Here is a 19,335-nt window from a genome sequence, read left to right as displayed (position 1 = left end):
AAAGATCGATTAATTCGGCGCCAGATTCATGGGCGCGAGGGGTAGGGCGGAAAGAGGGGGGCGATGGTGATGAGATGAGGGGGAAAAGATGGACAGAGGTGCAGCCGGGAAAGTGGGTTGTTTACGTTCCGCCCAAACAGGCAAGGTGCTGTCTTATGCTCACAACAAAGCCCTCACCGCCTGGTAATATTACCGCCGTAATATTACCCTTCCGCGGAGGAGGCCTTTGGGGAGAGCTCTGCAACTCCTCCTGCGAGCTTCCCCAAACTTCTCCAGAATCACAGCTCACAATGGCGCAGTGGGAGAATTTCAGTCACATTTTCAGCTTTAACAAGAAATATTCATACGATGCGAAAGTGGTTGACCAGATCGTCTCCAATCGCAAGGCACTCGAGAACCAGCTCTTTGCCGATCGACTATTGAGCCTGGCTGGCATCAAAGGAGGTAAGGGCATTGAAAGCCTCACAGATAGATGGTTAAATAACATTGACTGACTTCCTCCGTTTCCTCTCTACTATAGTGACCAAGGTCTATCCGCCGAAGACTAATGCCGACCTCCGATCGCTCATCGAACACATTGTCTCCTCGGAACTAGATATCCACCACAAGCAGGCCTTGATTTACTACATTCTCAAAGACTGTCGCAGCGCGCCAGATGCTGCTTCTCGCTTTGCGCAAGACTGTCACCTGCCGGAGAAGTATCGCCTCTTCATCGAAGGACTTTGGAATTTGGATCGCCTTGAGTTCAGAGTTCGTTGACCTCTCCACCATTGAAGCGCAATGATAATTCTAACTAGCTCAGCGAGCGATCGAATTTCTCGCTGAACCCTCCCTTATTCCAACCTTCCCCGACGAGATTCTCTATGTCTTGACTCTACCGCAGCTTCCGAAGCATGACGATAGTCTTGCCATCGCCTACTACCTCACCAACGCTCCCCCTCTGGCCACCGAGAACGTCCAGCGAGCTTTCTTTGAGACCCTTTGCCGATCGAATGTGACGGAGGCTTTCTACTTCACGAGGAGATACGATGAACTGCAGCGCCGCAATTACTTCGAGCAGCTAGTCCAATTTGTGCACAAGTCACCTGCAGGCCAGACACGAAGCAAACGTGCGATGGAGCTTGTTGGTCTTCCGTTGGGAGAGGATGAGGAAGACTGGTTCGAGGAAGCCTTGCTGCATGGAAGTGCCAGATCCTTCCCTGGAGCTAAGGATACGGTCATGATGCGACGCTTGGCCACAGGGAAGATGAGTGATCTTGGGACTGAACTGGAATCCTTAGGTGGCAAGAAGGTGGACGGGCTGAATTGGGATACACTGCGCGAGAGCATGCGCCAAACACAAAATGTATACCCTTCCTAGTGCTCTATGATTCTCAGGATGAACAATCTTTTAATGACCATAAGAATTGAATAAGCGATCGGAGTTCTGTGCTCTGTTGTTTTGACCATGGCGGACCATCTTCTACTTGTCAGAAGCTCCTAGATAGCTTTAGTAACAAAACGTAAGACTTATTGGATCGTAATTGGATAGCTTCCAACATTGATCCTGAGCCCTAGTAGATGCGCAGGTGGTCGTGGGTTATGATCCGTCTTGATCATGAGTGAGAGCAGTATTCGGATATATTTCTTCACCAGCCAGCCATGGACCAGAATCAACGACACCAAATCGACAAGATATTCGGTCTTCTCTATCTATTCTCGCTTAAAAACGAAGACTGGTACCCTTAGAGAGATCTGGAAGAACATAAAGAGGAATAATGCCAGACGTCAATTTCTAGATTCGTGGTGAAGACTACTTAACCGAAATCGAGTTGCCCAAGATAACGATAACGATACCGATAACGATACCGATAACAAGCCCCCGATAAGATTCGCGACAACTCCAAAAAACAGCTTTGTTCTTTTATCAACACCTCGTCTCACCCTAAAACCACATCTTCATCCTATCACTCTCTCATCCGACATTCATTAACTTGTGAGCTCATACACTCTGAGATTAACGCTTTCTGGTGATTGGGATTCCGCGTTACCTCACCGAGGCCTTATATCGACTCGACTCCATCGCAACATCCGCGCGTATTGATGCGGTGACGGCGACAAGATGGTGGTCTGCTCGTTCTTTCAGCAGGGTCGCTGCAAGTTTGGTGGTGAGTTGTTCCTCAGAATGTATATTGCCCGAGAAGAAGGTCGCTGATCGTTAGTCAGATCGCTGCAAGTATGAACACCCTGGTCGAGCCACCGCCGGAGCATCTGGCAACCGCTTTGGGTGCACTCTCTGGTGGTGGATTTGGAGGTAAGCTTCTTTCTGTCTTCAAGGTGCCATCTGTGAACAGTCGTGGAAGGACCGGTGCAGGACTATGGTGAAGACGTTTGTCTTGCCCCCCGCCCAACAGTCTAAACATCAGTCTGAAATACCTGCTCTTGTTCATTTACTACACTTGCCCAACTCCTCTTTCTCTCCTGCATCCACTCGGGCTTGTAATTTCCTACATTTCCCTTTGAATCTTGTCACACTTGTTGCCACGATGCCGTCTCTGTGGCTTGTTCCGCCATCTAACCCACTTCTTCCCTTAGGCCAACCAACTGTACCGGCCCAAAAAACCTCCGAGTGAGTATACCTTATCATATATTAATATCCAACCCGTACTGATAAAGAGGCACAGCTACGGTGTGACAGCCAACGATATCAAACTCGATCTCACCCCTGGCAAGGGTCGACCAGAATGGGTCTTCTCTTCATACGCGCCGACTCGCAATGTTCCTCGTCAGCTGTTCGGAGGCCCTCAGCGAGAGCAGAGCATGGAAGAAATGCGCCTCCGTCATTATGAACTGGCCGCTGCGGGGAACATGAACCAAGCCATTCAGGAGGCTCAGGCCCTGTGGCAAGAGTCCGTAAATCAAATGGACTCTGCTTTGAATGACCTCAACGGAGCTGTCAAATACATTATTGATGGTGAAAATGACCACCCCAACCGCAATGATATCACCTCGGGAGCTCAAGGCTCCGGTGCAGCACAGCCATCAGCATTCGGACAACCGGCTGGCCCAGCTGCTGGGGCTTTTGGAACTGCTAATGCCCCTGCTACAGGATGGGGAAAGCCCGCGGGCTTCGGGCTACCTTCGGCCTTTGGTCAGGGATCTGCAGTTGGACAACAGGGGTCTGCTTTCGGACAACCATCAACTGTCGGCCAGCCTTCAGGCTTCGGGCAGCCATCTACCTTGGGCCAGGGTTCTGCCTTTGGCCAACCTTCAGCTCTTGGCGGCGGACCTACCGCGTTTGGAAAGCCAGCATTTGGCCAGTCGGGATTCGCGCAAGCTGGAAGTACTACGTCTGCGTTCGGCCAACCTGCCTTTGGTCAGCCCACCCCTCCAGTAACTGGTGCATTTGGAGCGCCCTCGGGTGCATCTCCATTCACGCAGGTCTCTCAAACCCAACCTGCTACTGGCTTCGGTGCATCTGCCGGACCCTCCCCATTCGGCCAGCGACCCGCGCAACAACAACCTGCGGCAACAGGCGGGTTCAGTCAACCGACTGCGCCATTCGGACAGCCTGCCCAAACCGCATCACCGTTTGGCCAAGCCCCACAGCAGCAGCAACCGCCGGCAGCTGGTCCCTTTGGGCAACCGTCTGCCCCAGTCAATCCGTTTAACGCCCCTTCTACTCAGCAGCAGCCCGGGCCCTCAGCCTTTGGTCAACCTGCCGGCCCACAGGGCGTTCCTGTTCAAAATGTCAATGCTGGCCCTCGGGCATTCATAAAAATCGACGACGCCAATGACTTGAATCCTCTCCCTCAACTACAGGGTGAGACTCGACGTGATCCTAACACCAACCGCATCACCATGTGGAAGGGTCGTCCAGTAAATTACATCAATGATGCCCCCTGCTACCTCCACCCTCAGGACAACAAGACCTACGTCCGCATCAATTTCCCGGACGGTCCCCCAGACGACACCACTCTGCAAGATTCCCAGGGGAAGCCTGAGGAATACACGCCCGAAGTTGAGGAAATGTACAAGTTCTTCCTTGAAAATGGCTATTTCAAGGACGGTGTCATCCCGTCCGTTCCTCCGAGGAAGGACTTCATCAGTTTTGATTTCTAGGTCATATGTTCTGACGAATGGAGGTTGCCACGAATTTCACCCAACCAAGGCGTGATTTGGCCTTAATTTTCTCGTGTTCAAAATTGGGGTTCTTTTTTCTGCTGAGAAAGGGTTGGGAGACTTCTCCAGTGAATCAGATGCGATGAGGGCGTTTTCGGAGTCAGGCAGATTGCAAAGAGCATCACATCACGCAACCAAGTCCAAACTCGTTAGCTATTATTATGACAATACAAATTTACGACGGCTAAAAGCCTCTACAATGGCTCAAGGCATTATTTTCTCAAGATGTTTCCATTTTTTTGTCTTTCAGGTTGTAGCGGGTATCTACCACAATACTCCAACACGGGCTCGTAGTAAACGGCCAACCGCTTTTGAGTGCCGGTAATTCGCTCGACACTACAAACAATCGATCCCGAGACCCTCCCTGAGTCCATTGCGGAACTAGTGCATTTAAGCAGCAATGGTGACCTCAACCTCAACACCAGCCTCGATGTTGATGATGATCTGCTTGACGGTCTCGGTGGGGGCGAGCAGGCTATAGGAAAGAGTAGATCTATTAGCCACGCTATTCATGACCATGAAGGCAGCACATGACGGTTTTCATGCCCCGCCATGTCCATATCGAAGAATCAAGGGAAACTTACTCGATGAGACGCTTGTGGATGCGCATCTCGTACTTGTCCCAGGTCTTGGAACCCTCACCGTTGGGGGTCTTACGGGTGGAGATCTTCAGGGTCTTGGTGGGCAGACGAACGGGGCCCTTGACCTGCAGGGACTTGGAGCGAGCGCGGTCGATCAGCTCCTGGCAGACCTTCTCGAGGGAGGCGACCTTGCGGGAGGTGAGGGTGATGCGGATCTTGTGGACCTTCTATAGAGGGCATTAGCGATCTTGAAAGTGGCAATTCATGTGTAATTGGCGACAGCGACATGCTCGCGCGCTAGAATGCGCCGGCGACGAAGTATGTGCTATGCGATATGGCGGGCGGTTATTGTATGGGTGCAACGTACAGGGCCCTCGCCGAACTCCTTCTCAGGCTTCTGGAAAGACATCTTGAGTTGATTGTTGGTGTTAAGACGGTATGCCGGTCAAGACCTGAACTGCTGGGTTCGGTAAGGTGATGATGGCCGATGAAGATTGTGTGTGGAGCGAAGCGAAAAGATTCAGTGCGGGAAATCTTGGCGCTTCGGTTATCGCACGCTAATCCTGTTTGGGAAGATGCGAATGACTCAGCAGACGCTGAGTCAGCGTTCGCTCGGGGACCAAATGCAGTAACCAGTTAGGTCAAGCGCTGCGGCAAGCCTCGTGTGGGATGTGTGTTGTGCTCTCTTCTTGTTGATTATTTTCGAGTCCTTGATATTTGATTTCTTCCTTCACATTTATCACTTCAGATCTATCTCTCTCATCCCACATCTTGAACTTGTCAATGGCGGAGTTCCCGCCGCTGGCTCCAGTGCCTTCCCCGCAGTGCGGAGGACCGTCCCATCTAACGACTGGGATGCCTGCCTAGATGCATGGATGGCGTTGCTCGGCATTCGACTGAGTGTCACGGATCAAAGATTTAAAGATGCGGCTCCTGAAGACCTCTCCGTGGTCCCTTTCCTCGACTCATTCTATCAACTTGTTGCGGCCGGAGACTCTAGTCTACAATCTGGACCTAAAGCTCCACAATTACGGAAGCTCTGTTTTCTCACGACAAAAAGATATTTATTGAGCCTGTCAAATCCACCGGAAGGCATTTTGAGCTGGCAGCTGTTGAGCAATCTATGTTGTTGCTATCCTTCCAGCACCGCGTTGAAGACGTCATTATCAGCCGCCTGGGACTTGCATCATGAGAAGATATCTTCTAGTATAGAGAAGGCAAAATCACTCGTGATCAAGCAATTGTCCATGACTAGCACAGCACCTTCCCCTGGTGTTATCTCAGACATTCGACGCTTGACAATTCTGACTTCAGTTTTGCCGAATTGCGGCCAGATTCTTATGGCTGGGTCAGATTACCTCGATACCTTGTATGAAGCCTATCAAGCAAAGGCCACCCGAGAAGAACTACGCAAGATCTTGGTTGCCAATGTCTATGTAGGGTTGGTATCTTTACTGAAGGAGACAACCATCAATTTGTCTCTGTTGCTGGACCAGCTATTCAGCCTCAAGGCCAGTGCGGGAGTAGGCAATCCAGGAATGAAGAAGGAGGCAACTCTGTTATCCGACCTTGTGTGTAGCTCAGATCTGCTACAGCGATTGGAGAAGTATCTCGCGAGCCATCCCCAGAAACGAGGCGAGGACCTACTCTCCGGCCTACGTCTATACCAAATGGAAACCAGTTCCTTCCACCACCGGTATCAACGGCGGAAAAGGGTGGACAAAGGCAAAGGTCCCTCAACAGGCCCTGTCATCCCAGACGAGCTTCATGCACACAAGATGTCACTCGTGTCACAAGTCCAGGATCTCTTCCCGGACCTGGGGTCTGCTTTTGTCGTGAGACTACTGGATACTTACGGCGACAACCCGGAGACAGTCATCGCACACCTCTTAGATGATTCACTTCCACCCGAAATCCAATCACTGGATCGATCTGAACGACTTCCCCCAGCCGCCGAACCCAGCCACGGCCATCTGGAACCTCGACCAACACCACCCTCCATCCCCTCGCCGCGCACAGAGCCAATTCCTTCGCGCAGGAATGTATTCGACGATGATATCGATATTGCAGAGCTCAGTCTGTCAGGAGCCGCGGAAGGAAAACTGCGATTCGGCCGTGCCAATCCCGAGCTTACCGCAGACGAAGTCCTCGCAGACCGCAGCAAGCACGCTGTCAACAAGGCTGCAATTCTCTCCGCGCTAGCAACCTTTGACTCGGACGACGACGAACGAGATGATACCTACGATGTCGCAGATGTAGGCGGTACTGTGGACAGCGCCACGACAGGCACAGACGCCGAGGCCGATGCCATCGCGCGGAGTCAACGCGCAGCAGCCGAGCAGATTGATCTAACTCTGTTCCGCGCCTACAAGTCCAATCCAGCCCTATTCGCACGAGACTCTGCAACCCGTCGCTCCCAGCCCCGCACCTTGCTCAAACAGGAGACCAACATGACAGACGAGGCCATCGAAGGCTGGGCGGTCATGTTATCACGGGATCCCAAGCGACTCACAAAACTCGAGAACAAGCTTGCTGATGATATGGGCGGAGCGAGCAGTGGTGCCTTAAACCAACCGGAACTGGCTCCGACATCGTATAGGAGACCGCATCCCACGGCAGATGATTCTGATGAGGGCGGGGAGTCTTCTGGTTACGCTGGGGGTCGTGGAGGAAGAGGTGGCATTGGGCGTGGTGGAGGGGGGCGAGGAAGAGGAAGAGGTGGACGTGGTGGTGGTCGGCCGCTTCAATCGGGCGAGCAAGGACAGCAGAATAGCGCTGTGGCGCATCAACGGAAGGAACAGAATAAGGCTAGCCGGGCGAATCATAATCGCCGCCAACAGCGAGCTAAGAAGATCGCTCGAGGAGGAGGGTTACCAGGCTGATCATTTGAGGGGGCTTTCATGGTAGTAGAGGCATGCATGGTTTGCATGGAATACAAATGAGCTCTTCCTTCTATCTACCATGTTTTGCACATACATTATAGAGCGGCGGTGATATCCAGGTGTACAATCGAGAGGCCATTGCTAGACATGAAGAAAAACGTTGATTTATCGTTATACCGACACAATCCAAAGCCCCTGTAACATGACATTGTGATCTAAGAAGCCAAGAAAAAGTGGGTTATCATATGCAGCTTGTACAAAAGTACAAGTGAAACGCTTTAATGGGTATGCGAAAAGACACCCTCTTTCGCAATTGACTTGCGGCACTCCTCGAGAATACGGAGCTGCTTTGCCACATCACCGAGCCGGCCGATGACCTGCTTGTTGCCATCATAGAAAGTAAAAATGGCGTAGGGAATGCCTGTGTCGCGACAGAATTCGGCAACGTACTTCTGGGCACGGCGGAGATTGTGACGCGGCATGCGAGGGTAGAGGTGGTGAATGGCCTGGAACTGCAGACCACCATGGAAGAAGTCCAACCAGGTAGGGCAGTCAACATCCATAGTAGTGCGCAGCATCTTTTGGGCGAAAGATTCGTGGATTCCTAGGTCGGCTGTGGACATCGCGAAATGAGATAGGGTGATCTGGACATGGAGCGGCGAAGACACAATATGAGATACCATAATGAATGACAGTCGACTGCTCCAGTCTGGGATGGTCTTGTATACCACGAGATAGCAGTACCAGTACCAGAAGAATAGTTGACCACCATATTCCAACCATACATGCCACCTAGCGGGACCCTTCTTTGGAGCTTGGCGTTTGAGAAGGTACTCCCAGCTAAGACGGTAGAGGTTGAACCGCGCCAGCATCATGATGGGATAATAGGAGTAGTGCTGAATCTTCAGCATAACCTTGGAAAAAGCGTCAAAGGTCATATTGCGGTCATAATAGGTACTCTGGAGACTGTCGAAGAACCGATGGGAGATGGCAAAGAAGGGTATATGCTCAATATCAGGGTCGTGCTCAGGCTCGTTGGTCACGATGTGGTGCACGTTATGGCTTCGCTTCCACCATCCAAGACTCAATCCGCCAATGTAGTCAGCGATTATGATGCCAATGACGGTATCCACATGGAAGTTGTGCGTGATACCCATATGGCCAGCATCATGGGCAGTGAACACAAGTTGGTGCCACAGGCAACCGAGCCAAAATCCAGACGTTGCCCACCAGCCGAGGCGCAAGAAGAGATACGACAGAGACGCAAACAGTGTGTACCGACAGCATTCGACGAAATAGGACATGTAATTGCAGTCGAACAACCCTTCGGCAAGCATGCGCTCGTTCAGGTCTCGATACTTGCGCTTGATACTCTCTTGGCTCGCGGTGTCTAGTGATGGGTATTTGGTCGTGTCGAACACGATCTCTTCGCGTGTACGAGCATCCAGGAAATGTGGCCTCGGCTGGTCATCTTCGTTTGGAGGGGTCGACACGGCAGAACTGTCTGTGCTCGGCGAAGGATTCTTTCGGCGAATTGTGGGATTTGAGTCAACCGCATCGAAGATTGGCGATGGGGGTATGGATCCTTCCGAGCTGGAGTTGTCTCGAATAGACAGGTCCTCCTCGGTCGAGCAGGCGTCTTCGGTGTCAGGACGGAACTTGCCGCCTTGAATGGGAGGGAGGAAGTTGGTCCAGGTGCCTTCGATTCGTCCAATCTGATATGAAAGCATAATCTCGCGAGCCTCTTTGGAGTGAAGGCTACAGCAAAGGAAACATTACTCCATTAGTGGAAAGCGCAGGACCGGGTCTACTAGGGGAGAAACATACGCATTGATCTCGTCTGTCGCATCCCTGCCCACCATATGCTTCATCGGTTTCTCACCACCAGGGTGGAACTTCATGTAGGCGTCTACTTTGAGCACGCGGCCCTCGAAAATCACGACATGCTTTCCGTCCGCAATCTGGCCCTCAATATACCGGCGACTCAGGATGGTGTCCTTCCGGGACGGTCGGGAATCAGTCTTGTCCATCGTTGAGGGCGGATGCGGGCTGGGAGCGGCGGAGTTGGAGTTGGTCTCAAAAGTCCAAAAAAGCAAATTCAGGGAAACATGGCTCTGAATGAGGACAGGCAGTTCAGTTGTGCGCAGGACTTGCAGAGAACAGAGAAAATAATAGAAAGAAGCCAAGTGGAAGATGATCAGAAACGTCGCAGGGGCGGAGGAAGGTGGAGTCAACAAGCGGGGACTGATCGGCCGCGGTCGCCCGTGACTGTCGAGTCAAAAACAAAGAGACAACGTGCGCCCGCCCGCCAACTAACAGTACTTCTACAACCAACGTATGGCATGATCAGCATGGCTCAGGTAATTTCCATTCGGTCCTTTCTCTGATGGTCAGGTCTAACCTAGACAGGAATCGCTCTCATCGTTGGTCGAAATATGGCTTCAGTGGGACCAGGTATATAATATTATGCCTTTCTTGTTCCTGTTATTTCTTGTTGCCTGATCTCACCGACTCGCCTCGACTCGGATATAGGACCCCAAGACGCGCGCGGAAATAGAACAACTCCGGGATGCGAACAACACCAAAGAACTGGAGCTGCGCCTCCGAAGTCGTATGTCGACCTCGGTGGCTGTTTTAGCGTAAATCCGTTAACCATCTCTAGGAATTGAATTTGGAACCGCGGGCTTGCGGGGCCGTATGGCTGCTGGCTTCTCCTACATGAACTGTTTGACGGTGATCCAAGCTTCGCAGGGCCTCGCCAAACATATCCAAAGCAAAGGGCCGGAAATCGCCTCAAAGGGTGTCATTATTGGACACGATGCGCGCCATTACTCCCACAAGTTTGCACAACTCGCTGCCAATGCTTTTGTTGCGCTGCAAATTCCCGTTAAATTCGTTGACGAATCGGCCCCAACTCCCCTAGTTGCCTTTGGAGTGCAATACTTCAAGGCTGCTGCAGGCGTAGTAGTAACTGCAAGCCATGTACGCCCTGATGGATCACCCACCACGTAGACTGATTGATCTGTTCCGCTAACGAAGACCTTGCAAAATCGAACAGAACCCGCCTCAAGACAACGGTAAGGAACATGCGCCGTCAATTGAGAGAAAAGTTGGTTGCTGAACTTATTTCCAGGCTATAAAGTGTAGGACCTCGATGATTCCCCGGGAGGTATTACAGAAGACTGACTGGAAACTTCATTTTTCAGCTACTCCAGCAATGGTGCCCAGATCAACCGGCCTGAGGATGGCGAGATCGCGCAGTCAATCCTTGAAAACCTGGAACCCTGGCCCAATGCATGGGAGGAAGGCCGGCGCTCTGGGGAGTACTTTAATGGAGAAGCTCTTCAAGAGATTCTCGTTCCCTTCCAACGCCGTGTCAAAGAATATGCGGTAGGTGGTCAAATCTGAATTTCTATTGAATTGCCACTAACTAATATGACCCAGACATCGACGGATTCGGAGGCATATCCACCTCGGCCGTTTGTCTATACACCCATGCATGGCGTAGGGGCTATTCGCATTGGCTCCCTATTGAAAGAAATGGGCATGGACGAAGGCAAAGAGTACATAATTGTACCCCAACAAGCCCAGCCAGACCCTAATTTCTCAACTGTGAAATTCCCCAACCCCGAAGAGGCCGGGGCTCTGGATCTCGCGATCCAGGTGGCGGACCAACAAAACAAGACTCTGATCTTCGCCAACGACCCAGATGCAGACCGCTTTGCAGTGGCCGAGAAAGTCGAGTAAGAAGTTCCGAGCACGCTCTAATTGAACCAGTGAAAGACTGATAGTATGCTAGTGGTAAATGGTTCCTTCTTACGGGAAACCATGTGGGGGTCCTTTTGGCATCCCATCTATTCGATAACATTAGCTCCGATGCAGACACGTCGAAAATCACCGTCCTGACGACGACCGTGTCGAGTGGGATGCTCCAGAAGATGGCCGAATCCAAGGGTATTCAATTCAAAGAGACTCTCACAGGCTTCAAGTGGATGGGAAATGTGGCGCAGGACCTCGAAAAGACCGGACAGACTGTGCCATTTTCCTACGAGGAAGCCCTCGGCTACATGTTCCCCGCGGTCAGCTACGACAAAGATGGCATCACCGCTCTTTCGGTCTTCTCTATGGCAGCTGCAAAGTGGAAAGCACAGGGATTGACCGTACTCGGCAAGCTCCAACAACTTTTCACAGAGTTTGGCCATCATGAGACTCTCAACAACTACTTCCGATCTCCCAGCCCCCAGCTTACGCTTGAGCTATTCCGTGGGATCCGGAGTGGCTCCTTCCTTCCCGACATGCAGCTTGGCAAGTTCAAAATTTTGCGATGGAGAGATTTGACCGAAGGATATGACACTGCATCGACTGATCATAAGCCTGATTTGCCGGAGGACCCAACCAGTCAGATGATTACTCTATGGTTGGAAAGCGGAGTGCGCTTCACGTTCCGCGGCTCAGGTACCGAGCCAAAGGTGAAGTGTAAGATTCTCAACTCTCCCTATATATTCTAATGACCATTTGGAAACGCTTTCTAACAAATGCCAGTCTATATCGAATGCTGCGGTGACTCTCGTGAAGATGCCGTCAAGTCTGTCTGCGATGCATTCTTCGCGATCTTGAAGGAATGGGTTCAGCGATACACCCCTTCCATGACCTACAATAATGAGCTTTCTACTTCCTCGGGCTCTGTTCTGTCGGTGGACAAAGAATCGCTGTTCATCTGAGATGGTACATAAATAGGGCTTATGATAAGGCAAGGTCAATCATACATGTTTAAAAATCCCATGGCTCTTCAATAGGTATACAATGCTGCACCTGATGCTTGAGCAATGTTTGCTCATCACTTGGAATACCGACTAGGTCCATAAGACAAAGTCAGGGCGTCGGTCGGCAGTGTTGCCCGAGTGTAACTTGAGTCTGCAGGCCTCCGTCGAGATCACTTCTTTCTTACTTACCTTCAGCGATTGGGAAGATGAGTCCCTGCAAAGCAAATGAACAAACTGCATTTTGTCTAAGGTTGCACTTGTACTCAGATCCATCGAACGTACCTTTTTGAGCCTCATTTTATGATCCATGGGCGTTCGAGACCCTCTGCCGTTGGATTTATAAGAGTAGCAAGCCCAGCTGCTCGGTAAAACTTTCACTTACGCACCTCCAAAGCTGACCAAATCTCTCGATCAGCGCGTCTTGCCCAGGTTTTACCCGTTTGTCATATATCTCAAACATGTATCATTCAGCTCATACCACCTACCCTAACCAGAATGTTGACCCTTGTCATAATATGCACTGCCGAGTACAACCAATCCAGCATGAGCAGAAAGTAAAGGCAGGCACCTATTATTGCTGCCCACACACGGATGGTTGTATTAGATGTGCCTCTTGCTCTGGAAAGTGGTACGTCTTCCCGTCTATATTTCTCCTCCTTCACGGCTGGGATTCTGACACGCCGCAAGCAGTACGACCAGGATGAGCGAGGCCCCAACCAATTTTCACAGGCATCCCCAGTGTACTCAGAATGGCAACTGGAGTGTACCCCCCAGATATATCACACATTGCTGCCATAGCCCGCGAGCCGAATGCATACGATTTAAGAGCTCGAGCCGATGCTGTTCTGACTATTCTTCACCGATACCAATATGCAAAGACAGGAAGTGGGACCATTGTCACCTCTCACAGCCTCAATCGCCTTGTCATTCACAGAGAAAAGAACTTCATCTGCCTCCTTCTGTGCTTGGATGCGAGTACGGGTACGTCCCAAGATATACGCATTGCTGTGATTGTAATATTTGCTGCCATTGTTGTGGCGAAGAAACCCGGACGTCTCGCATCTGCTGCTCGATTTGTTGTCAATGCCCAGTTTGCCTGAACAAATGCTCTTCAATTCATCATACGCAAAGATTTTTCAAAAATGGTCGTCATTCTGTCTGTTGCGATTTCCACCATTGTGGACAGCAAGGCAAGGCCAAGTGAGCTCCTGCGCTCCTTGTCTAAGACTCCTATGGGACACTGGGAAGAAATTTGGGCCTTTTAAAAGTTCCATTTCCATTCTAAGACTTTTCGATTTAATTTCATGATTCAAGTCTACCGAGTGAACACCAGGGTTCGACGAGGCCAGAAGTGGCGTTTGTATTCCAGATTGGGCGATGAAAATTTTTGCAGCTCCATAGATCCACAATTCGAAGCCCATTCAACAAGCATATCCGAATTGGTGTAGTGGCTAACATCGCCGTCTCTCACACGGCAGCCAGGGGTTCGATTCCCCTATTCGGAGTCATTTCTTTTGCTCTTTTTGAAAGTTTTGAGTGTATTTTTTTCCTGTGCGCTTAGGCGCACATGCAGTCAGGTTCCATAAGTTTTTTAAACTCAGCCCCACATTAAGGTTCCTGTTCCTGGATTACATAATCTTCTACCTGCAAAATCAACCGCCAAATCAATAGAATGATAGCCAGCGAGGGTAAAGATAAAAGTAGGAGAAGATAGATAGATGATCCCGCAGGGATCCCGACGGATATAATAGAGATCATTTACCTAGATTAGAGGGAGATTCGGCGATTTCTACAGTAAAATTCGAATAGCATTAGTTTGCTTACTGGATTTAGTCTCTTAGCAGTGGAAATACACGATCCTTAAATGGTGTATTAGAAGACTTGATAGGCGGTATAATAGGAGAGAGAGGTACAAGAAAATTGACAAAAAGCTCGGAGAGAGGTGAAAGAAGTGTAGGAATAAAAGAGGCGAAACCGAAGCTAAAAGGCCAGAAAAATTAGAACTGGTACGTATTCCCGAATTATGAGATCTTCTGCTGCCTGCTTTCTCTCCTTCCTTCTTCATTATTGAATTTTTTCCCCTTGTTTTCTCTTCTTCGCTTCCCTTAAAATTCTGGTCTTGTTGGCTTGCTAGCCTTCAAACCATCGAAAAATAACGGTTCGAGTTCCTCAAGATTATAATCTAACACTATGCCCCAACCCAAGGTAAGATCCTTTCTTTTATCCGAGGAGCACCCTGTCTTGTCATTGACACGTCGTATGCATAACGGTCCAGCCAAATATGAGGTATATATTCTTCCCTCCGTACAAGGAAACCAAGGGCTGATTTGGTGCATTGAATACCGAACCTCGTGCGCCGACTCTCTCCAGTACAGGAGGGTATTCTGCTCTAACGGGGCGTGGACAGGGGTTGCAAGTTGCTCCTCAGCGTCCAGGGCGATGATGAAGAACTTTTTCAGTGGCGGTAAAACACCCGGGGCATGTGGACAGCTTTCCCGAAACCTGTCCCATATTTGCTGCGAAAAGGAGCGGATCGAACTATGCACAGGGCTTTGAGGAATGAATTTAAGTGCCAGAGAAGATGCAATGGGCTCAGCAAGTATGCAAGCTAAGTGGTGTTGAACTTTTGGGTCAGTCATATCAGCGACACGACATGTCTCGGAGCAATAATGAATGTGCCTGCAACCTAAAAGTCGTGCAGTTAGTACTTCGCACATCACGACGGCTGACATGCACTTACCTGGACACGTAAATTTGGCCCTCTTGCCACATTTCCGCCGGTCGCATTGTCGTGAAAACTTATTCAGGATGTCATCAACCTTGAGGTTAGAAGCTATTTCTTCCGCGTCCTCGGCGCTATGGCAGAACTCGAAATGACTTGGTTTCAAAGTATTGCGTCCGTGAAGCTTATGCCACTTTGCTATGTCTGCGCTGACAGATTCTTCAACTCCCCTGTCCTTGGCGACACGAAGGAATTTGCACGCAAAATCTTGAGTGTAAACGCTCTGGTCGCCCAACAGCGCACGCGCAATTGTCCATCCTCTAAAATAAAGATCTTGGGCTTTTTTCAATCGCCCATGCCTTTCTGTTGCTGTGCCGAGGTAGTTCATGCATTGGATGACCTTTTTGCTTTTGATTCCATCCTCTCGCTGACACTCTTCGAGGAAATTTTCCCATTCTTCCTCTACAACTGTCAATTTCATTTCTGGGTGACTGAACTCAGGTGCATCATAGCAGCTGGCAATTTCTTCGTGACTTGGTTCATTCAAGATCTTTTGCAACGATTGATATACCTTTAATGAAGACAACATCAGATCTTGGTCTGGGGCAAATTCTGGATTCAGCCATGGAGACAGAATTGACAATCTGACAGGGCCAAGCCTGCTCGGGATAAAATGATCTATAATTGTCCTTAAGGCTGCTTCATTTCCAACTTTGCGGGCATAATCGATGGGTGTGGCGTTGGAGTAATCGCGAGACGTGAGTAAACGATATGAGAAGTACCGTTCCAGTCTGAGAACTCGGCGAAGGTAAGTGCATGCCAGTTCATAGTCATCCGAGGCTAGACAGATGTGAATCCCGGTCCTTCCCCAAGTATCTCTGGTAGTGAGTAACCGGCGCCGCTCGGCGGTTGGAAGCTTTGCTACATGGTCTAAAAGAACATTGAGACTGCGCTTGTTCCCTTCCAAGAGCGCAATGTCAAGGGTGGAGAGGTTCAGTATTCCCCGAATACCGACGTGAGAGCCATTGGAAAGGAGAACATCAACCGCCTCCGGGGCATCTCCATCCTGCGCTGCGAGGAATAATGGAGTTGAGAGTGTATTGTCCCGGCAATTGATCAGCTTCGGCCCTGCAATAGATAAAATCCGTCGAAGCCAAGAGACATCTTTCATCCGCGCTGCAACATGCAAAATAGTCTCGCCGCGTGTTGTGCGATCATTGAGCGATATTCCGCCCTGGACTAGCAATGCAAAAACCGAGTCCGAATCCGGAACTGGACTGATCATAGACATCATTAATGGTGTGAATCCATCAATACAACAAGCTGCCGGATCCGCGTCGTATTTCAAGAGGAGATGTATTATCAAAGATCTCCGTTGCATGAGCTCTGTCCGGTCGTCTTCGTCCTTGTGCCATCGTCTGCCAAGGAAATCGGCGCTTTGGTTTGTTCTTTCGAGTATCCCTGGTGGAGCGAACATGGAGTCTTGCGAAAGAGCGTGCAAAGGCGTAATATATCCCTCTCGCGAGTTGCGAGAATTTGGATTGGCTCCAAACTCTAACAAAAGAAGTACGGCTGTGGGGCGTAGCAGCCGTACGGCAAGGTGAATGGGAGTGATTCCTTGCAACCGAATATTAGGGTCAGCTCCGTTTATAAGCAGCACCTGCAGCTGGTCCAAGAAGTTAAAGGCGATTGCGTGGAACAACGCTGGTAGTTGATTAGAATCTGGAGGAGTTTCTGTCTGATCGTACATCACAGCCAGTTGATTATACATCACAGGCAGTGCAGCGGAGATCCCGTCGAGGAATTGGTGGCAGATACTGGAGGTGCGCCAAGAACTCCCATTTTCAGATTTGATATCGACAGAGAGGAAGAGTCCCAGAACAAGTCGCATCATAGTAGGAGTACCCCTTTGGAGGACGAAGTCCATAATCCATTGTCCCAACAAATGGCTTGTATCTGCACCACAGTCTATCAATGTTACAGCCATGCAATAGTCATCACGCATTATGGCATCCTCTAGACTGGTGGTTTGTCGTCCACTCAATTTTTCGATCGTGTCGGGATTCGCTCCGTGGTTCAAAATCAGACTTCTCAAAACACTCCGGCGATCTCTATCCGCCGAGACTGTCACTAAAAGGTCGAGAAAGCCTAACGGCAGAGGTCTCTTCTGCAGGAGTAGACGATCCAGGGCCTTTTCGTTATCGTCACAGACGGCATCTAGGATAGACTGGATGTGGGGAGAGCCTTGCGAGAGCTTTTGAGCATGTTGTAGCGTTTTGTCCGCAACAATTGACTTCTTGTTGTGAATGGTGCGCAAAGCTATGATATTTGTTTCGATGTCGTCCTGCAATGCATCCAAGAGCATAGTTGGGTCAGCGGATTTCAGGACTTCAGTCACACGCGAGTCGATATCATTGATATCTACACACTCTGGACAGAGTCGAGGATTATAAGAAGACGTAAAAGAGCCCAGCAGACAGGCCATCACCCACTTCACCCGGGTGTCCGTCGTTATGCTTGCAGCCAATGACAAAGGGGTGTGCTTTGTCGCTTTCTCGATCCTGAAAACCATCTCCATTCCTCTTACGGACCCATCATTTGCGGCTCGGCAGAACCATGTGAAGGCATTCTGAAGACTTTTAGGGGTTCCAAAGGCGTTGAGGAAGAACATCCCCAGGCGATCCATGGCTTTGACTCGGTCCACCGGACCCCCATGGTTGGCCACATTCAACGCATGCTCATAAAGCTGCTGTCGCAACTCGGGTGGCGTCGACACATCAAGCTGTGATTCGAGATCCCAGCTGCCTTTATTCGATGCCAGCCTCGAAAATCGAAATGTGAGAATGGATCCCTTGATGCGCCATTTACTGTCGACTTCTCGGAGCGAGTCCCTCTCCTCGGTGTGCGGGCTGTCTCACATAAGAACGTTGCTCGAGTGGATCCGAATGATGTACACTTACAGTAAAGACCCAAGGATTGCCCGCAGGGAAGGTCTGTTCTCTGGACTTACCACAGTTGTCTGTGGAACGATGTCCAGCAGATCCTGGGCCAACGAAGTGGTCTTTGGTCCCGGAGTGCGCCTTATGTTCTTGATTTTTGAGGATATCATTCTGAACACTTGATTTCTCAGCTTCATTTCCATGATACCCTCCTTGCTGAGTGCGCCAAATGGCTTTTCCCCCGTTAATATATAAGCCATCAACAGCCCCAGTGTATAAACATCCCGGCTAGTTGTGAATGCAAACTTTTTAAGGTCCGCTGGTGCATCATACAAGCATTCAGGGGCATTCCAATACGGCGTCCCCCCAGCCTCAAGCTGAGAAGTATTGGTCGCCTGACAAAATCCGAAGTCGGATAGCTTCGCAATTGGACGTGATGTAGGCGATTGTGACGAAAAGATCAGAATATTTTCTGGCTTGATGTCTCCGTATACCACTCCCAGGTCGTGAATGAGTAGCAGCCCCTCAACAATATCCCGAATTAGTTCGTACCGAACATCAAGTGAAGGCGACAGATCTTTGATTAGGCTTGCTAGAGTAGGATGTTTCTTGCATGCCAATTCTGTGATGAGGATCGGGTAGATTACACCGTCTTGCATAGTCCACGAAACGGCCTGGAGGGTGAGAATATTTTCATGATTTCTCGCACGGGTATCTGATAAAACCCGCAGTTCAAGCATACAGGCTTCTAACAAACGTCGATGCTCATGCGTGGAGGACTGCTTCATGTTCTCACTAGCCCACAGTGCATTTTTGAAGTATCTAGATGATGGAAAAATTGTAAGCTATCATAAAGGGCTATCTGCTTCCTCCATAGCATAGAAACTTACTTGAGGGCTACTGGGCTTCCCGTCTCCTTCCAGGTGCCTTCATATACGGCCATCGTAGCACCGGAACCGAGAAACCGACCCTTTGCGAACTTGTTTTCTGGATAGACCCTGACTCCGGAATCGAAACAAAATTCAAAGAATTGCTCGACTCCAATTCCCACGACAGTTTGATTGGTTCTTTCTGAGGGTTCGGGATCTTTACTAACTCGCGTGCTCATAGTCAGCCCCGCAAAGGAGTAGCTGGAGTCAAGAGACCCCTGTTCAAAGGATGTCAAGTCAAGAGGCTCGAAAGCCTCAGAGTCTATCATATTTCTGTCCATATTTCGAGGTTTATCCCCACTGAATTCGTATAGTATGCGACGTGAAGAGTGTTAGCCGAAGGGCGTGAGGGTGACGC

General features: G+C 50.1%; 8 protein-coding genes across 8 annotated transcripts; 5 read left to right on the top strand and 3 right to left on the bottom strand.

Annotated features, from left to right (window-relative positions):
- Positions 1-155: 155 nt before the first annotated feature.
- On the top strand, positions 156-1,360 carry N7458_001591 (ELYS family protein; the record flags this gene model as incomplete). The annotated part of the gene is made up of 3 exons (XM_056904974.1): positions 156-444; positions 521-750; positions 803-1,360. 3 exons carry the CDS (start codon positions 156-158, stop codon positions 1,358-1,360), a joined length of 1,077 nt encoding a protein of 358 aa, XP_056769081.1.
- An 857-nt stretch (positions 1,361-2,217) lies between these two features.
- On the top strand, positions 2,218-4,101 carry N7458_001590 (FG-nucleoporin nup42; the record flags this gene model as incomplete). Its single annotated transcript, XM_056904973.1, has 3 exons — positions 2,218-2,293; positions 2,575-2,608; positions 2,664-4,101. 3 exons carry the CDS (start codon positions 2,218-2,220, stop codon positions 4,099-4,101), a joined length of 1,548 nt encoding a protein of 515 aa, XP_056769080.1.
- A 389-nt stretch (positions 4,102-4,490) lies between these two features.
- S10a (40S ribosomal protein uS10) lies at positions 4,491-5,237 on the bottom strand. Its single transcript, XM_056904972.1, has 3 exons — positions 5,110-5,237; positions 4,746-4,969; positions 4,491-4,636 (listed from the first exon to the last, which is right to left on the bottom strand). The coding sequence occupies exons 1-3, from the start codon at positions 5,149-5,151 to the stop codon at positions 4,552-4,554; spliced, it is 351 nt and encodes a 116-aa protein (XP_056769079.1). The 5' UTR covers positions 5,152-5,237; the 3' UTR covers positions 4,491-4,551.
- Positions 5,238-5,989: 752 nt separating this feature from the next.
- Positions 5,990-7,624, top strand: N7458_001588 (ASCC2 family CUE domain-containing protein; the record flags this gene model as incomplete). Its single annotated transcript, XM_056904971.1, has 1 exon — positions 5,990-7,624. One exon carries the CDS (start codon positions 5,990-5,992, stop codon positions 7,622-7,624), a length of 1,635 nt encoding a protein of 544 aa, XP_056769078.1.
- A 278-nt stretch (positions 7,625-7,902) lies between these two features.
- On the bottom strand, positions 7,903-9,654 carry N7458_001587 (fatty acid desaturase; the record flags this gene model as incomplete). The annotated part of the gene is made up of 2 exons (XM_056904970.1): positions 7,903-9,382; positions 9,452-9,654. The coding sequence occupies 2 exons, from the start codon at positions 9,652-9,654 to the stop codon at positions 7,903-7,905; spliced, it is 1,683 nt and encodes a 560-aa protein (XP_056769077.1).
- Positions 9,655-9,966: 312 nt separating this feature from the next.
- On the top strand, positions 9,967-12,345 carry N7458_001586 (phosphoribomutase PRM15; the record flags this gene model as incomplete). Its single annotated transcript, XM_056904969.1, has 10 exons — positions 9,967-9,984; positions 10,034-10,078; positions 10,157-10,235; positions 10,287-10,606; positions 10,683-10,701; positions 10,758-10,767; positions 10,831-11,014; positions 11,069-11,367; positions 11,424-12,100; positions 12,167-12,345. The coding sequence occupies 10 exons, from the start codon at positions 9,967-9,969 to the stop codon at positions 12,343-12,345; spliced, it is 1,830 nt and encodes a 609-aa protein (XP_056769076.1).
- Positions 12,346-13,136: 791 nt separating this feature from the next.
- N7458_001585 (uncharacterized protein) lies at positions 13,137-13,487 on the top strand (the record flags this gene model as incomplete). The annotated part of the gene is made up of 1 exon (XM_056904968.1): positions 13,137-13,487. The coding sequence occupies one exon, from the start codon at positions 13,137-13,139 to the stop codon at positions 13,485-13,487; it is 351 nt and encodes a 116-aa protein (XP_056769075.1).
- A 1,120-nt stretch (positions 13,488-14,607) lies between these two features.
- Positions 14,608-19,258, bottom strand: N7458_001584 (serine/threonine protein kinase; the record flags this gene model as incomplete). Its single annotated transcript, XM_056904967.1, has 5 exons — positions 14,608-14,623; positions 14,731-15,010; positions 15,128-18,018; positions 18,070-18,870; positions 18,939-19,258. The coding sequence occupies 5 exons, from the start codon at positions 19,256-19,258 to the stop codon at positions 14,608-14,610; spliced, it is 4,308 nt and encodes a 1,435-aa protein (XP_056769074.1).
- Positions 19,259-19,335: the final 77 nt, after the last annotated feature.

Source organism: Penicillium daleae (assembly GCF_028827525.1).
Source record: "Penicillium daleae strain IBT 16125 chromosome Unknown utg000002l_segment0_segment0, whole genome shotgun sequence".
Classification (NCBI taxonomy): domain Eukaryota; kingdom Fungi; phylum Ascomycota; class Eurotiomycetes; order Eurotiales; family Aspergillaceae; genus Penicillium; species Penicillium daleae.
Note: the sequence above shows the minus strand (reverse complement) of the source record. Positions and strands in the feature narration are given on the sequence as shown.

Bases quoted from the DNA above. Each gene is read 5' to 3' on its own strand.
- S10a (XM_056904972.1), bottom strand. From the start codon at position 5,151: ATGTCTTTCCAGAAGCCTGAGAAGGAGTTCGGCGAGGGCCCT. The intron at 4,970-5,109 runs GTACGTTGCACC...TGCCCTCTATAG, and splicing joins AGGAGTTCGGCGAGGGCCCT to AAGGTCCACAAGATCCGCAT. The intron at 4,637-4,745 runs GTAAGTTTCCCT...TCTTTCCTATAG, and splicing joins ATCCACAAGCGTCTCATCGA to CCTGCTCGCCCCCACCGAGA.